This window comes from Vanessa atalanta, chromosome 5, assembly GCF_905147765.1.
Source record: "Vanessa atalanta chromosome 5, ilVanAtal1.2, whole genome shotgun sequence".
Classification (NCBI taxonomy): Eukaryota; Metazoa; Arthropoda; class Insecta; order Lepidoptera; family Nymphalidae; genus Vanessa; species Vanessa atalanta.
Window position 1 is genome coordinate 3765011 of NC_061875.1, and position 19055 is coordinate 3784065.

At 32.3% G+C, this 19055-nt stretch overlaps 1 protein-coding gene across 1 annotated transcript; it reads left to right on the forward strand.

The window, feature by feature from the left end:
* The first annotated feature begins 13742 nt into the window (after positions 1 to 13742).
* LOC125064138 (signal recognition particle subunit SRP72) lies at positions 13743 to 18399 on the forward strand. Its single transcript, XM_047670966.1, has 13 exons — positions 13743 to 13862; positions 14057 to 14291; positions 14379 to 14523; positions 14639 to 14829; positions 14993 to 15130; positions 15256 to 15388; positions 15635 to 15808; positions 15917 to 16078; positions 16524 to 16736; positions 17105 to 17202; positions 17484 to 17585; positions 17823 to 17927; positions 18225 to 18399. Exons 1-13 carry the CDS (start codon positions 13760 to 13762, stop codon positions 18358 to 18360), a joined length of 1935 nt encoding a protein of 644 aa, XP_047526922.1. The 5' UTR covers positions 13743 to 13759; the 3' UTR covers positions 18361 to 18399.
* Positions 18400 to 19055: the final 656 nt, after the last annotated feature.

A 19055-nucleotide genomic window follows, 5' to 3' on the forward strand; every position in this document is an offset into this window, starting at 1 on the left:
AGTTAAGTATTATCGTATAAAAAAGAAAAGTCCAATTTAATTGGCAAAGATTTTAGCTCATGTAAAAACTAAATAGCTGCCATTAGAAACAAATACTTTTTACTTGGAAACATTCATTTTTCTTTCAAAGTTATTTTCACGAGGACAGGTAAGAACCTTAAAAGAAATAAAATAACAATGGGTTTTAAGTGTCCAGCCAACTCTGGTAATTTAGTAGCTGACAATACAAATTAAGAAGGCTAAAGCAGAAAGGTCGGCTCTTGTTGTCTGTAGGTACAATTAAAAATAATGAGGTCGCCCAAATAGCTTTTGAAAAATTTCTTTATGTACATTGCCATTTCGTATTAAATCGTAGGTCTGTTAAATACACAATGTTCTTTTTATTTTTACTTTATATTTCATTTTGCATGGAAAAGGACTTGTAATACATACTTTTTTTTATGTATAGTTAGTGTATTTCAATGCATTATACCAATATTCAACAAAATAATAATTAATTATATTTAATATTGATAAAAATGATTGTAGGCATGTTTAAAAGGCATGTCTACCAAAAATACTTTCGTACGAAGAGACCGATGAAATAAAATAAAAACAGTCTTTCATAAACAATTAAAGTAGGTACCTATTTATAAATTGTTTGATTTAACCATTCATTAACGAATAATTGGAAAACAGGTAGTTATAATACCAATTTAAGTTGTCCCGTCCAATTATAATTTTCCCTTACAGTCATGTCGTTATGTTTTATTTAATTATTAATTACGAACTAAATTGTTCCAATTTTCGTCAGTAATTATTACATATGTAAGAAATATAAAAAAATCTCTTTCATTCGATTACTTCTGTGTCATACTTATGTGTCATGCACAGTAAAATAGGTCCAATTTCGCAAAAAAAAAAAAATGGCAGAATTTTAATAACTAACTGTTCTAGTTATTTTAAAGCTCCATGGCCGAATACGTAGTCGATCAAATCATCTCCCTTAACCAAAATTACATTACTCACATGACTGTTGAAATTTTCAATTCATAAGTAACTAACTTATTCATATTGTAATATCCTGAATTTTACAAATAACTTTTGGATGGTCCTAGTAGATCACTTATTAAATTACGGTTTATCTATAGTACTCGCAAATTAAATTCTAACGAGGTTATGGGGTCGATGAGATGACAGGTGACGACGGTTGCTGTTGAAGTACTTTTAGGCTGAAATCGAAAATCACCTTCATTCTCAACACCTTTCTTACCCTTAACTAATTTCCTAATCGAATTGAAATATTTTTGAAAGAAAAAAAAAAAAAGAAAACTTAACCTATACATATATATGTATAGACTTGACACTTACACTTGACCACATACATACCTGGTTATATGTATACAATCTGAGTTGGATTACCTGGAAAATGCATATTCACTCTTGTCGTGTAGATACCCGAATTGTTATCAAGAAATGACCATTAAATATATATGCATATTTTATTTACTTACAGCTCATGGTTAGTTGCACCATTCGTATAACTCTATGGGGCTATTTTTTTAGCATTAGCAGCCTGTAAATTTTCCCACTGCTGGGCTAAAGGGCTCGTCTCCCTTTGAGGAGAAGGTTTGGAGCATATTCCACCACGCTGCTCCAATGCGGGTTGGCCGAACACACATGTGGCAGAATTGCGTTGAAATTAGACACATGCAAGTTTCCTCACGATGTTTTCCTTCACCGCCGAGCACGAGATGAATTATAAACACAAATTAAGCACATGAAAATTTAGTGGTGCCTGCCTGGGTTTGAACCCGAAATCATCGGTTAAGATGCACGCGTTTTAACCACTGGGCCATCTTGGCTTTTTATATTCTGGTATTGTATTATATTTTGATATAAACTAATTATATAAAGCATAGAAATACAGATCCTTACATAAAATGTAGTAACCTCTATACATATTATTGAAAACAACTTTTAAGTAAAAGATTCAGCCACGATATAAGAGTAAATACTTGAAGCAGCCATGTCCGTCCAATCAAAAATTCTGGCTTTAGGCCAGTAAAGTAGAAAACGAATGAAATACATCCTAGATTTTAAAGGATTGTAAATTTTACGTAACAATAACTCACAGTGAGCAAGGAATAACTTAGAATGAAACGAGCTGAACTTTCAAAAGACAATGCATTGTAATGTTGTGTTGAAATGTGAAGATGACTTCTTATGTAACTAATTGTTTGCCGAGACGAGTTTGTACAACGTACAATTGTATCCTTCCTTGTCACCAAAAACTATATAAGAACATACTAATCTTTCGTAACTTTATGGAAAATGATTTTTAATATTAGCTCAGATATTAGCTCCGTTATAGATTATTAAAATAATGTAATTGATAAAATAATTATCATGAGCGTACTTGAGAAGATATATATATAAATGTATGTACACACACACTATCGTGGACTATTTTCTTTTTTTAAAATATACAATCGTCTAGTACACTGTTTTGATCTATCTTCTAAGGTTCAACCAGCTTTAACCGTGTTAGCGTTAGAAAACAGTTTTTGTACAACCTTCCTGTATATGTATAATATGTATAATCTTCCGCGTTATCGCTCTTTCTTTTAGTGAAAACCGTATCAAAATTCGTTGAGTGGTTTAAAAGAAGAAAGCGAAAATAAAGACAGAGACAGGTATAGATTTTCTTTTATACTATTTACAGATTATAGTTATAGATTCTTCTGTACGTGTATATCACTGAATAAATTAATTGATTAAATTTTTGTATGTTTGAGTGGATCCGTCGATGGTTTAATTGGACCAGCTGGCGCTAGCGTGGTTCTGCAAGCGTTTTTAAAGATTTATTGAATAAAAAAAGTTATAATATTCTTATTTCACCCCCAGGGAGACGACACGTCGTGTGTATTATGAAATATATACATTTCTTTATGGCTAGGATGAGCGAGCGTATGGGCCATTTGATGATAAGTGGTCACCACCGCCAATAAACAATAAGAAAATCTGTAAGAAATATTAACCATTCCTTAAATCGCCAATGCGCCACCGGCCTTGGAAACCAAGATGTTTTGTCCCTTGTGCCCGTAGTTACAGTGGCTCTCACACCCTTCAAACCGGAACACAACAATACTGAGTACTGTTGTTTGAGTGGTACCTACCCAGACGGACTGGTACAAAGCCCAACCACCAAGTAAAATATATATGATATATACGATGGTATTGGAGTGTATAAAACAAAAGTAAAACAAATAAAACTTATCTCATTATAATATAAGTATATAATTAGAATATACCTTGCTTCGTTTACATAAACTTAAATCAATAATAATATAACCTTAATTACGATATTTGTATTCAAAAAAAATGTAATAGAGATGATATTAAAAAATAAAATATATGATATTTTAAGGTCTTGATATCACATTTATAAAATTTATACGGGCTTATTTTAGTAGCTGTAGATTAAAATAATGTGATTGTTCCTTTACCAGATTCAATTTATAAAAACTTCTGGTTACAATATTATAGAACTTATTTTTCAGATTGCATCGAGTCTATTCACTATATAAAAATAACTCTTCGCTTATCTATCTATACGAAAATCCTCTCGCTTAAATAACAGTCCTAAAACTCCAGTTCTAATCAATTATTTATTAGTTTTAAATAAAAGGATGAACATGACAGATCTATATAATATTATGGGAAAAGATTTAAAAAATCCGTGAAAATCAGGAATAATATACATAATAAGTACATAAAATACTTAGATACAAGGTTTTTTACAGTGTGTTATGTGCCCTTATTTTTGAGACTAGCTGTTATATTAGCCGTTACTTTTCATGGGCTTAATTTATTTGTGTAAAGTACCGATTATTTATTCAATTAATAGACATCTAAATTCGATCGTTATGGCTGATTACCAACTACGTGTTGCTCATTATACGTATAGACTAATAAATTATTAATACCTAACAATTTTAAAACGAACACGACTTTCAAAGTTCATATTGAGTAATTTCAAGTAAAACCTCACAAGGGATCTTGGAACGTAATCAAATGGTGAAGAAGGCCAATTTTCTGTGTGGGCGCCCTGAACGTCGCAGCACGATATCGGCCAAATTAACCCTCTGGGGTTGTTCTACATTGATCGCAATTTTCATAAATAGAATAATTGAGAAATTATATTTATGTTTTTAAATGAAAAATAGGTCAAAGTCAACACAAAGCTGTGGAATAACTTAATTGTCAAGACTACTCGATTATCTGGTCAATAATGATGAAAGTTGACTTTAGTAATAAAATCTATGTAAGTATATTGTATGTTCTTGGTGGTTCGGATTTGAGCAAATCCGTCTTGATAGGTAACACCACATTTTCTAACACCAAGCAGTAATGCTTAGTATTGTTGTGCTTCAAGAAACTCTAAACTCACCACAGAACACGAGCTTGAAATATCAAAATGTGATATACATACGACATTGATTATAATAATTATAATTTTTTAAGGATACACATCAAAGTGGTGTATCACTGTAATTCGGTATCACTCTCACGTCTTCTTATCTGTGTATAATGTTTTCACATTTCACGAGTGAGATAAGAAGTGATTCCTTACAGAATAGCACTGCAGTTGTTTATTTATATTTCAAGTTGACTTGTAAAGTCACGTACTCAGAATGAAGCCTAAAATTATATCTTATAAAACATTAAATATACTTTTTGTGTTCATTGTAGAACTACTTTCAATAGTCGCATCGCATGCGGTAAACGAATTGCGATGTCTAGTTAGAACGAATCAAATCTAGATGTAAGCAAGCGGAGCGTGCCTAACTCGATCCGATCCCTATAATTGAGCTGTTAGCCTCAAATCCGCGGACTTATTCGAGTGCACTTATCATTTTTTACCTTACAACACTTACATTTATTTTGGCCATATTTACTTAATATAAAAAAGTAATTAAATCTGCAATAACATATACCTTTAATCGTAGTCTTCGTTTATCGGAATTCGACCATATACGTTATTGAATTGAGGAAAACATGATTAAATTACTAAATTGCATGCTCGAACTAATTATCTTACTCTTTCCTAAATATTTTGATTGATAGCATTAAAGTACAACAAAATAGTTCTATAAGCAAATTTTAAAAAAGTTAGTTGACAAACAGAAGACAAAGTGATACTGAACTAGTCTTTGCCTATTATATATAAAGATTGTTAATTGAACATCAGAACAGTGAGATAGAAATGTAAAAATAAAGTGAACCACTAAAACCTGTTTGCTTCAATAATATAATAAATCTCTGTTTGTATACAAAAATACTAAAAGCTTCGTGACCAAATACGTAATAATCTCATGATATGGTGTCCCTTTATAAAGGGACCTTCTACCTCAAACAGTATGTTGAGGTAGATGACATCAATTATTGTGATACATTTTATTAAGGATATTAATAGTTCCCAATGTTTATTTCGTAATCTACTCATGGGACATTAATCACTTCATTTAGCGCTGAAGGACTCAAGGTCATCATGACAAATCTAATTGACGCTTGATTATTTGTGCAGTGCCTTAAATTGTGAAACTTTTTTTAAAAACATATAAAAGTATCATTAAGCCCCAATAACAACTCATCTTATAGCTGTCGAATATCGAATCGTTATAAGAGCAATATATAATTTTATTGTCATATACTATTATAATTATATAATATAATAAATCGTCAATCTCCTTGCCTGGTATTGGCTAAATAGTACTCTGAAAGCAACATAATTGGATGTACATAGGTATTAGATTGATATTTCATAGAAACAGCAGCAGAGAGGCTATGACTTCAATAACATGCAAAAATAACTTTGTTATCGTATAAACTCAACGCTACTTCAGTTTATTTACAAAATATCAGAAAATTACTACGACTTTTTTTTAAACAAATACATATTATGTATATACATGGAGTTTATGAAGGATAAGAGCAATACCTAACATTAAGCAGTTTAACTGATGTGTTCTATTGTAGATGCGATTACAAAATGTAATAAAAGCAGTGGATGTAATAATATCATGATTTTTTTAGGCTAGGCAAATACAGGACCGCGAAAGGACGAAGCGCATTCATCAAACATGAACATCGACGGGAAAACCGACCGACCAGAATTTCAGGCAGGCAGGTTTCCTTAATGTGTTTATAGAATACAATGGATCGACCATAATAGATAAATAAATAGGACAAGTGCAAACGAATAAAGATGGTCATTATATCAATACATATAAGAAGTATTCCACAATATATACCGCCTAAGCAGATAAATATTAAGTTTTTTTATCTTTCCAATAAATCTTTTTTTATTCACAGGAATGAAAATTTTCATAAATTTCAGCGTATAAAGTTGATTCAGTATAAATTCAGTACAATTTTATCTAGTAGTTTTCATATGAAAGAGAACGATGTTTATAAATAAAGCTTAGAGAAACATTTTATATATTTTAAACTTTATATACTTCCCGTTTTATAATATATTTACTATATGGATCATGAGAAATATCGAAAACTGTATCGTGTTTAATTTAAATATCGTTTTAAATTTCCTATAAGTACAAAATATTTAATAAAAACCAATATTGTTTCGGCGAAATCTTGTAAAATGATGATGAATAACATATAGGTACCTATTATAATCCAATGGGACTGTATGGCTAATTCAAATCTACAATTTCCTCAATAAAAGAAGAAGGGGCCTTAGTTGGAGAATCTATACCTACAATATAAAAATAACGGACCCAAGGCCAAAATACCATAAGAGTTTAAAATTTATATATATTCATTTACAGAATTTATCTTGGTATTCAACTAATAATATCCCATTGAGGTGGGGTAGTAAATCTTTATAATATAATCTTTTGTATTTTAGTATGTCACTGAAATCTGAAAGGATTGACCGGTTTTCATGATTTTTTTGTGCGTTTCTTTTTACTCTGGATCCCTGGATAGTTATTAAAACAGTGAAGTAAAGTATTTTTTACTTTACTTCACCCGTACGAAGTCGGGAATCGTTAATCTTTCATATGATCATAAGTTGAATATTTAATTTTTGGAACAATTTTTTATGAACATTTTTCAATTTCGCCTTTAATATATACAGGGCTCATACCTACTTTCCCTCAATCCGGTTAACAAATCCCATCGAACGGAATCAATCAAATCCTATTTATCATATTGATTAACTTTATGTCGCGACGTCAAATACATCGCCTCAGTTGGTGCTACAGAAAATTGGAGCCCCCGTCAGAGCTTAAAAGCTTCCAAATTGAAATCTCGTACGTGGAGCCTTTATTAGGCAATACTGAGCTATCAATGTCGGCCTCTTGCTGACAACCCTCAGGGCTACCGATATGATTTGATGTTTCAATCAACGTGACTTTAAATATTGACTTAAATAATGTGCGATTGTTCTGAAGGTTCGGTAATAGCTCAGGGACAATCTCCAAAGGCTTTGTGTATTGATTAAAGAATGTATTTGTATTATTTTACGATTGGTTTTATATGTGTCAACCTAATGATCTTCGGTGATACATTGGTGATCTCGACATTACATTTTTTTTTGTGTGAACGATTGTAGACACTTATACTACACGGTATAAGAAATATTTTCACTGATCTGTATACGTGACAAGTTTTTTTTATATATTATAAATAGGCGGGTGTGCAATTAGTTCACATAATTGTATGTCGTGGCCACTAACATTCATAGACATTGGTGCTGTAAGAAATACAAATCATTCCCTACCATCGCCGACACGCCACGAACCTTAGAAGTTAATTTTAGGTCCCTTGTGTCTTTAGTTACACTGCTTGTTGCTGTTAGCTCACTTGTCCTTTAAGCCGGAACACAAAACACTAAGCATTATCATATGTCTAATAAAAGTATTACTTGCGAAATATTTAAGGATTATCTTAAAATAGTTAAAAACATTTATATAGTTCAATACCAAGAAAAAATGGATACTTTTTTTTTTATAACGTATAGAGAAAAGGTTTGCATGAATTAGGCAACATTTTTTTACATCGTCGTAGTGAAAATTGATTGCACCACTCATCTTTGTTAATAAAATAAGTAATTTTATAATAAGCTACTTAAATTTTCTGTGTATTTCTTCAAGGCGTGAAGTGAAATCTCCCAACCCTACATCAAAGAGGGAACCTCGTTAAGTCTAGAAGTACCACTAACGACACGTCGGCCCGTCTTGACGCCTGTCCAATTTGCGTCAAAATATCTAGATGCCCGTAATTCGCAGATAAGATTATTCAAGAAGTGTTGACTCTTTATTACGATCGAATTAGGCAAACTTGACTATGTGATGTGTGTATGTCTCAATTGATTGACAGTATTTGAAACTTTTTATAAAATGCATAATTATTGAAAAAAACATGTAATTTACATAAATAAGTTCCTTCATAACTTATTTTCAAACAAACAAATTATTTTTATAACTTCAAGAAGCTTAGCACATATCGTAACTTTTGTACAAGAAAATATTATTTTTACTTAAAAAATGTATTCTTATGTTTTTTCCGATAAGTGAATATATATGTCCCAGTGTAGGCACTGGGACGTAGGCATCCCAGACCAGTACCAAGCCTGTAGTAATAAGCTAAAAGGCGAATATTATACGGCCTAATATAAAATTTTATTTTTACGTATAACCCACACGCGTCCGAGAGTGCTATATAGGAATATAAAGCTTGTAATACACATAAATAACTGATCTTGGGCTTAAAATTACTTTCAGGCAATTTGTCAGGAAAAAGTGTCTCGCCGAAACAAATGGTCCAACCTTTTTCAGCCTAACGGAATTTTCTAATCTATTATTTTGAACATATTCCATGAGGTCCTGTGCTAATACTATTTTTGTTTTGTAAAGCAAAACTATTATTTAATGCTTAACATAATAACTTCTCATCATTACATTTTCTTTAAATTATAATTTAACTTTATCATTTTGTATTAAGAAATCTTTTTCTTTCTTTGTTCGTCATGATTGACGCACTGCTTGACGTACTGGTATGTTACCCCTCAGCCTTGACCAATCAACGTGGAATCGTTAGTAGATGATTATTGCCTAATGTTTATTTGGAATTTTGTTGATCCTTCGCCCTTTTTATTTATTGCCCAGCTAAGTGGGTGGGATACAACTACTTTTTAATAAATTAATGACATGACCTGACAAAATTTAAATCGCATAACAATAAAAATATATTTTTTTTAATGCAAAATATATAGACGGACTGGCAAATGAGTCACCTGATCGTAAGTCATAGAGATTAGAAATATTAACCATTCATTGCATTGCTAACGCGTCACTAACTGTGGGAACTACGATATAATGTCCCATATACTTATGCTGACGATACACCGGCTCACTCTCCCTTCGAACCAGAACAAAACAATATTAAGAATTACTGTTTGCGGTAGAATCTGTGTTCAGTTGGTGATACTTATCTACCCAGATGAATTCACGAAGCTCTAAACCAACAAGTATATATAGCTTTTTTGCTTTCAATAAATAGAATTGTATAAAAACTAACTAAAAATAACTAAAACCTTTCGATAATTTCTAATTTTTTTTTGTAAAAGGATCTAAAGTTATCTCCAAGATAAATAAAATAAACAGTTACTGTAGTGCTCCGTTTTTCATCGCACGTGTTAACTCTCATCTGTTAAACTTTACTTTGAAAGTTATCTAATGAAATCAACGAAGCTATCGTCAACTTCAATGCTTGCTAACAAACTTGGTATTTCCTTTGAAGGCTCAACCGCTGTACACGACTTTAATAAGAAGTTAATCTATCTAGCGAGGAGCTGTCTGATTATTCTTGTGGCGGTCCGTGAATATTGGTAGAATACGTAAATATAAAACTATACAAGCATAATATACTCAATACCGTAGCGATAATCTTAGGTTTCTGTTGAATCTTTAGCATGAAGCAATTACCAAGATAAAATAATAAAAAACCAAATTTTCAAGTTTACTGCTAAAAGGCTAGCTTGAAAAATGCCAGTAAGTGTACCATTATTGTGCATAAATTTTATATTCTTATAAATTTATCGATAGACTAAATCGATTTAAATTAAATAAAAACTAAAGCTTTTGACAATTCTGTCATATTAAAAAAAAAGAAAATGTGGCAGTTATCTTGATACACAGTCACTATATAACAGTCACTTTAATTCTATTTATTTGCATAGATATAAAAATCATTCATGTAAATAAAAAGTATATAAACAAAAAAAGTTTCTATTAGTTTAATGCTCTGATTATTTTTATAACCTAACTGAATTTGGAATTCCGAAGGTTATACCTTTTTTGTGAAAAGACGCGTCACGCTTAATATTTCATAAAGGCTAAATGACTCCTCAAAGTAATATTAAGGTGCACCCCTTATATTCTTAAACATACATATCTCGCTACCGATATCACCAATCGAATACTTTTTGGTGAAGAAAGGATACCCTACTTGTAGCTTACGTACTGTCTGATGTATAGCATAGTTCGATGGGTAAAAAATATTGTATGTTTGTAACCAATTTTACAGTATCTACTAATAATGTAGTAAAATTCTATGACGAAGATGATCTTCCTTCCGACCGATTTCAGCTATCGCGGCCATTCTCAATGGACTTTGAGCTTTCCATTTTAACTACTTTTGGAACTCTAATTTCATACATTTCCACACACCCATATGAGTTAAATCTCCTTACCCTATACTCCATACTTAGACTATCTACTAAACCAACGAGGCCGATCATAATTGCATATTATATCAAAACAAATATTTTTAAATTATAGAATTTAAAGCTCGACACACAATCACAAAAAAGGCTACTATTAAAAACCATTTATTTCTACCAAATCCTTTGAACATTGGAACATATTACCAAATATGCCGAATCGTGATCGGAAACCCATAGTAGGGTTTAGACCAATATTTTTATGGGAGGAAGGTATGTGAGACGTCGATATTTCAATTGTTCAGTGGACCGACAGAGTTTATAGGCGGGCGTCGAGTGACGTCGTAATAGGGACACAAACATTACCCTTTTAAATTGAATTTCGCGCAATTTATCAGCGAGCCTTGATAAAATACGTTCCCCTCGCTCCTCAGAACGATTTAATTCGTGAAGTGACTGTTATTTATTTTAATCTAATTTCATCTTGAATTTAAAATAAACTTGTCAATACGTAAAATATTTTTTTCATGTTTATAGAAGTTTAAATTAAATTGCTTTCTAGGAACAAACATTATTTTTGTATCATTTAACAGATTAAATAATATAAATGAGATTTTAAATGTAATCATTCTTTCATACTCTATTTAAAGTGAAAAATTATAATTTTATTATTTTTAAAATTGTTTCTACGAAAGTTTTTCGACGCGTAAAAGCAATATTGCAACGCAACGTGTCCACCCGCCCGTGAAAGTTCCTAGCTTCCTAGTAACTTTGAAATGTAATGCGATTAAAGTTTTCTTTGACAGGCGATAATACTGTCCATTATTTATTTTTATTTCATTCTATGACTCTGCAACATAATAAAGAAAATAAAATATAAAATTAAGAAAAAAAGCATCTATCCCCAATTTTTTAATTACTTCGCTACTTAAATCAATGATTAAGTTTTCCCTGCATCAAAAAAATATTGATTTAAGATTTGGAGCTTAAACCTCACCACCTAAACTAATTTTAAAAAAAAGTATGTTAAGTACTTGCATCCTTTTTGTACTATGTGAATGATTCGTCACTCAAGTCGTATTTTTTGTGGTGAAAAATTATCAAGTTTAAAAACGACGTTATATTTTATCAAAAACTCTTCAAGTAAATAAAGATTCAGCGCGATGCATGTTCCTAGCTTGGAATTTTCAATTTTTCGACGCGACGGCGAGCGACGTAACGCTCCAAGTTTGATGAGTTCGACACACGGCCCCGTGTAAGCGTGGACTTGCACAATAGTTGTTCCATTCTTCTTTCAAACTAGCTCTTTCACTTTGATGCTGTTATATTTCGCTGATCTCATACTTTATTTTAAATTTTAGTACAGGAGTTTGGGTTGTATATGGAATTTCTCATCGTATTATGGGCTTCTACTTAAATAATTATAAATATTTATGTTAAAGTGTAGCCTATGATATATTTTATCAGTATCAATTTAGCTTTTCAAATGATCATAAATTCAATTAATCATTTAATTCTTAGATTGCCAACTAATAAATATAATAAGAGCAATTCATATTGGATTTGTTTTATTTATTTGGTACAGTGGTGTTCCACAACGCGCCACGTCCGCCGGAAGCGACGCCATGTTGACATGTCCGCCAGACGAGACGTGCTATTGGCAACACTCCGACGAATTGAGGCGGAAAATGAAAATAGTTTTGACAGTGTTCAGGTTTTTCTATAGCCACAATGAAATAATTTCTAGGCATTCCATAAGTAATCGAAAAACATTAATGTGTCCATGACGTTTATAAATAAATACTACAAATTCTTGTTATAATTGTGAATACCTACCTAAGTACATTTTTTTAGTAAACAAAGGGTAAAAAATTGATAATCGTAACCCATAGATATAATGAAACTAATTTGTTAATCTCAAAACAATATTTCTTAAATACTTAAATTGACAGATCGTACAGTTAACAAAAAAGTTTGAGCCAGTTGCGATCTTGATACTGTGGCTGAGTATAATGGATTAGTAGGCGCAATACAAGTTTAAGCGAATAGAAAGGGCAGAGATAGTTAAATGTGTATATAAACCAAAGATAAACGTTTACATGCTCATTCACATATTTTGTACTTATAATTGTAATTATAGAAGAAATTTGTTGTGAAAAACCCTTTATGGATTCTGCTTTATCCGCCAAGTTTGCTGTAACTACATTGGGTAGAACTTTGTGCAAACCGCTAAACAGCGCTACTTAGTATTGTGGTTTTCCGGGTTTAAAGGTGATTGAGCCAATACCTCTGCAGGCAAAAAGGATATGCCACCTTAGTGCTCAAGGTTAAAGGCGCATTAGTGATTTAAGGAATGCTGAATATTTGTCTTATTAGCGCCATTGACCATGGGCAGTTATGACCAAGAAAAACGCCAATCTATACGTATGACAAGAAATATTTGAAGCATTAAACACCACAGACAGATCCAAAAGTCATTGCAAACTGTTTAGTATTTCAGATGTGTGTGAGTAAAGACGAGCGTAATGTGCGAGTGAGAAGGCATTAGCCTGAAGTCGTTATTGCTGCTTTAATCAACTATAAGAATACACTAAGCATGTAACATCGAAAAAGAAAATATTTTAATCACTTTTAAACATTTATATCTACATTAATTAAAAGATTATTGAAAAAAATCTTAGAAAACTGAAGAACGTTTTAAAGTAAGGAGAACTGTAATATCCCATTAAATTTGTACCGACTGCTAATATATCATTAAACTTTCGAAAAAAATTAATTAAAATATTTTTTCTCTTAAATTACACCACCTATCTTCAACGTTGTAAACTACAGGTAAGTTGTAGCATAAATTTCACAAAATAATACAATTTTAAAATTTAAAATTAAAATAACATTCTGTAAAATTAATATCATATTGATTTTTTTTTATCAAAATAATATATTTTCAATAAAAAATATACAGGTACAACATGGATACTACGTCTATAAATAAAGGAAATGACAAATCAGGTGCCAAGTTGTCAAAAAATGTCAGCCAACAAGGAAAATAACCTTGTTCAGGCTTATGTAGAATTAAATAAATTTTGCCAAAGTGGAGAGTATGAAAGAGCGTTAAAAGCCGCGGGCAAAGGTAAGCAAAAATAATAAATATAAATTAATTCATAAAAAGTTAGAAAATTTGTAATCACACTATCTTAATGTATGTACTAATAACAAATTTTATAAAATAATTGTACCATATAAGAAACATTTCCGAAAAATAAATTAAATTGAAAATTCTTATTTTACCCTCAAAATAATTAATAATTAGTTTTTAATTCAAAGTCCTGCAGATTGCGCCAAATGAGCAAAAAGCATTCCACTGCAAAGTGATATGCTTCATTCAGCTCCATAATTTCAAGGAAGCACTGTCTGTGCTCTCCAATTCTAAGAATGCTGCATTAGCGGCCGATTTGCATTTCGAAAAGGCATACAGTCAGTACAGACTGAACAGCTCCAAGGAAGCTTTAGAGACTGTGGATAGTGCAACAGAATTGACACCAGCTTTAAAAGAACTCAGGTAAATTTTATGTTATCCTTATAATAGCCAGACAATGTGATAATTACCAAAAGGGATATTTTAATTAATGGAATTTTCACATTTAAGGGCTCAAATTTTATATCGCCTGGAACAATATCAGGATTGCTACAATCTTTATCGTGATATTGTTAAGAATACAACTGATGACTATGAAGATGAAAGAAAAGCCAACATGTCTGCTGTTGTTGCCAACTTAGCTGCTCTAAACCCAGTAAGCATAGAATACATGCATAATAATTTAAACACAAAAATGGAGACTTTAAACATTGAATAACAATATAAATTTCTATTATAAATGGTCTATAATTCATTTATTTATTCAACAGTCAGCAGATTTACCAACATTTGAAGAGAATACCTATGAACTATCCTATAATGCTGGAACAACACTCGCAATGAGAGGAAAATATAATGAGGCATTGCCAGTGCTTAAGAAAGCTGAGCAGGCATGCTCGGAGAGTGTGATTGAAGATGGAGGCACTGAAGAAGAAGCTAAGGAAGAAGCTGCGATTATCAGGTCTCACCAACCAACACCAATATTATAATATAAATATCTTACTTACTCACTCTCAATGTAGAAAGTACTACTTTTGTATTACATAAGAATATTAAAATGTAAAGTTTTATATTTTTTTTATATTATAATGCATTATTATAATTAACAAATTTTATTCTTCCAGAGTACAGCAGGGGTATTGTCAACAGCAGATGGGCAAAGAGAAGGAAGCAGGGATACTATACCACAATGTCCTAAAGGATAGACCATCAGACCAAGCTCTGATTGCTATTGCAAGCAACAACCTTGTAGTTATCAACAGGTATTGTCATCTTTTATATGAAGCATATGACAAATGGTTAGAGCATATGAATCTGACCCGAAGATTGTTATGTATGTAATGTAAGGTAAGGTTACTAATTTATAATTTTCTAATATATGTTTTAGAGACACCAATGTGTTTGATTCCCGAAAACGTATGAAGGCTGCTACTCAAGATGGACTAGAGCACAAACTCAACTCAAGGCAGCGAGCAATCATTGCATACAATCAAGCTGTACTTGCGATATATTCCAATCAGGTATTATATAATATTACATATTATTATAAACTTTTAATAATATTCTTATAATAATATAATTACTTAATAAAAAAAAAATATAATTTTAAATTAGTTTTTATCAGATAGTTTTATAACTATAATTCTCACTATACAATCAATAAAATCTATGCCTTTACAATATTCTAGCTTAAAACACATTATTTCTAGTTTAATACTGTACAACTTCTTGAAAACTCTTTAATAAACATATCTAATATATTTCAGCCCGACTTTTGCAAACAGTGCTGCGTGAAACTGAGCCGAGAGTTTAACCAGGATAAGAAGGCAGCTTTGGTTGAGGCTTCATCCCTTGTGAAAGATGGCAAGCGTTCCCAGGCTGTGGCATTGCTGCTTAAGCAAGACCTCACTCTAGCTGCTGCTCAAGTTCTTTTGGCTCAGGTATCAGCATTAACTTAAGACTCACTCACAAATTTTGTACACCAAAAAAATCTATTGTTATTCTCTGGCTGTTACATTATGTTTTAAAATATTTTTTATATCTTACAGGGTGATCGCAAAGCAGTAGTCAAGTTGCTGGAAGAGAGTGAATACAAATACAGGCCTGGTATCATTGGTCTACTCTGTACTTTGCTGACCGCTGACAATGAATATGAAAAAGCATCCAAACTTTTCTCCGATGTCTATGAACATTATAAGGATGATATTGATGTGAGATATTTTAATTATTTGACTGTTGAAATGGTACAAGTATATAATGTATTTATATTAGTTTCATTATAATGCACTTTCCTTTAGTTTACCATTTAATTTTTTTTATTATAACTTTAATTTTCAGAATGATATCGTTATTAACGGTACTATTAATTGGCGCAATAAGACATGCCACAGCTTGTTAACGAACTTTTTTTTTTTAATCAGTGATAAGTTTTCCCTGAAATCATGTTTTGTATTTTTCGATAATATTCATAGCTTCAGAATCGCCATCTGTTTCATCTCATATTTATTTCTAAGTGTTTTCTTTTAATTTACGGATGCTTATAATGAAGAAGGTTACTTATATGCATTTTGTAACATGAGCACTTAATTTCACGATGTTAGTTTCAGTTAACCACAGAACATGAGAAAGTAAAGAGTTATTGTTCGTCTTGTACAGAATCAGGCGTCGCTGCGCAGCGTGTGGCGCGCGGCGGCCGAGGCGCACGCGCGCGCGGGGCGCGGGGCGGAGGCGACGCGCGCGCACGAGGCGCTGGCTCGCGCCGCGCCGCACGACCGCCGCAGCCTCGCCCGCCTCGTCAAGGCGCTCGGTGCGCACTCGCCGCGCGCTAGGGAGCTCGCCGCTGGGCTGCCGCCGATCTCGCAGCTCGAGGTGATTATATCCAATCAATATTATTTACGTTCTAGGTGGTATACTAGTTATATGTACATTGTATTGTCATGCTCTTACTAGGTACTCCATCTCAACTGGGTTAAGTGGGGTTAAGGTTTATTAAATAAACCGATTAAGAGTCTTTCTTTTGTTAAATACACCCATCAATACAGACAAGGCAGTACTAAACATACTGTAACATCTCACAACTAATAGAAAATAACAGGAATGAAACATATATAATTCAAAAAGTATTGTCCCAAAGATGAATACAAAAAATACGAGATAATTTTGATCACATGCAGTACTACTTATTATTCATGAATACAATACTTTTGTTGAAAATAAAAAAAATGCTTTTATTTTAGGGAAAAATTGATGTGGATGCGTTGGAATCTTCGAAATGGATGATGGGAGCAAAGGTCGTTAAAAAGACAGTGCAGAGCAAACAAGAACAATCTCCTGGGTATGCTTTATAATAAAAATCTTTTAATAAGCTCCATATCCTATGAAAACTGATTTTTGAGTAACAACTATTTATTCATAGTTTGTCAACATTCATATATAATCTATTTGATATATAATATTAAGATATTAAACTGTAATCAACAATAGTTTATCTTTATTATCCTCACTCAACCAATGGGGGAACATAGACAAAACATCTTACTAAACGTTTTCTTATACATATTTAAGTTAGCATTACGAGTCAAAAGATTTAGCAAACCATACAAATTAAATTTTCAGAACACCTGGTTCTGAACTTGGCCAAAAGACAAAGACGAGACGCAAGCGCAAGACCAAGTTGCCACCTAACGCAGACCTGTCCAAACCTCCGGACCCAGAAAGGTAATGGTGAAATAAAAAATAATAGATGAAAATTATTGCCGTTCAAGATTAGAATACACTCTAATCAATCTTATATCTAGCACGAAATATAAGTCCTAGTCCTGCCTACTAGCAAAAAAGTAGTAATAGTCTTGCCAAGAATTACATGTCCCTTTACGTCATATTTTCATGGGAAAAAATATTGTATCATTGACTCAAATAAAAAAATAGAAAATTTTTTTTTTTTTTATCCATTAGATGGCTTCCTAAGTACGAGCGCACAGCCTACCGCAAGAGACGTGGTATCCGCCGTGACGTCATTAAGGGCAGTCAGGGAATGACTACCAATGCTGTTGATCAGTAGTAAGTATTTTCTATATATGAGCAACCAAACAAGAAATAATCATTCTGTTTGCATCGCAGGGGATATTATTATAATGCAAGTGTGTGTAAACACACATAAGAGGCAATAGGACACAGTAGAAGAGAGTTTAGACTTAGTATCGAGTTTACTGCTCACACAACAAACTTAAAAATCGTAAAAACAAAAATTATTTGTGTACTTACCATTGAAATGAATAGGAATTCCCGCCTGGCCTTGACATTTTAGCATTAATGATTATGTATGAAAATACAAAAAAATATATTTTTACTCCATAGTGACATGAGTAAACAAACTCCGAGTGCGGCGGCGACTACAGCAAAGAGTCCTCGGGTGGAGGTTAAGTCGGCTGAAAGCGCGTGGCAACGCAAGCAGCAGCAGAAGAAAAAGGGCAAGGCAAAGGGAAAGTGGTAGATCAATATAAACCATTGAGTTGAAATAATTGACTTTTAATAATACAACCTTACATACCATTTCATTCACAACAATGTACTTGTTATACAACAGTTTTTGGAATTAAAGTAGATCCTGTAAATTTCCCACTGCTGGGCTCAGGCCTCTTCCTTTAAGGAGTAGGTTTGGAGCTTATTTCACCATGCTGATACAATCCAGTTTGATACATGGGACAGAAGTTCATTGAAGTTAGACACTGCAGGTTTTCTGACAATCTTTTCTTACTATACACGTGAAAATTCAGTAACGCTTGCCTGGATTTGAACCAGAAATCATCGCTTATGATGCACGTTCGTAACGTCGTCGGTTTGTGGTACTTCATTGTCCGGTGCCAAATTCCCCCACAAGTGGAGCTGGTGTAGTGGAGCAGGCAGTTGAAGATGAAGACATTAAATAAACTGACACCCTATCTGTTACATGAAGCTGCCGCAATTATTTTGATGAAAAACTCACACCAATAAACATACAAGTCTAGCCTATCAAGCTACATAAAAAGTAACAATAATCAAATTTATATTATTTACAAAAAAAATTAAATTATATTAATTAAAATGTAGATTTATTAACAGCTATCATAATTAAATTAAATAATATTCAAATCTTGCTTACCAATCTCAAAGACTCACTAAATGCCAAAAGATACAGGTCAATTGTTA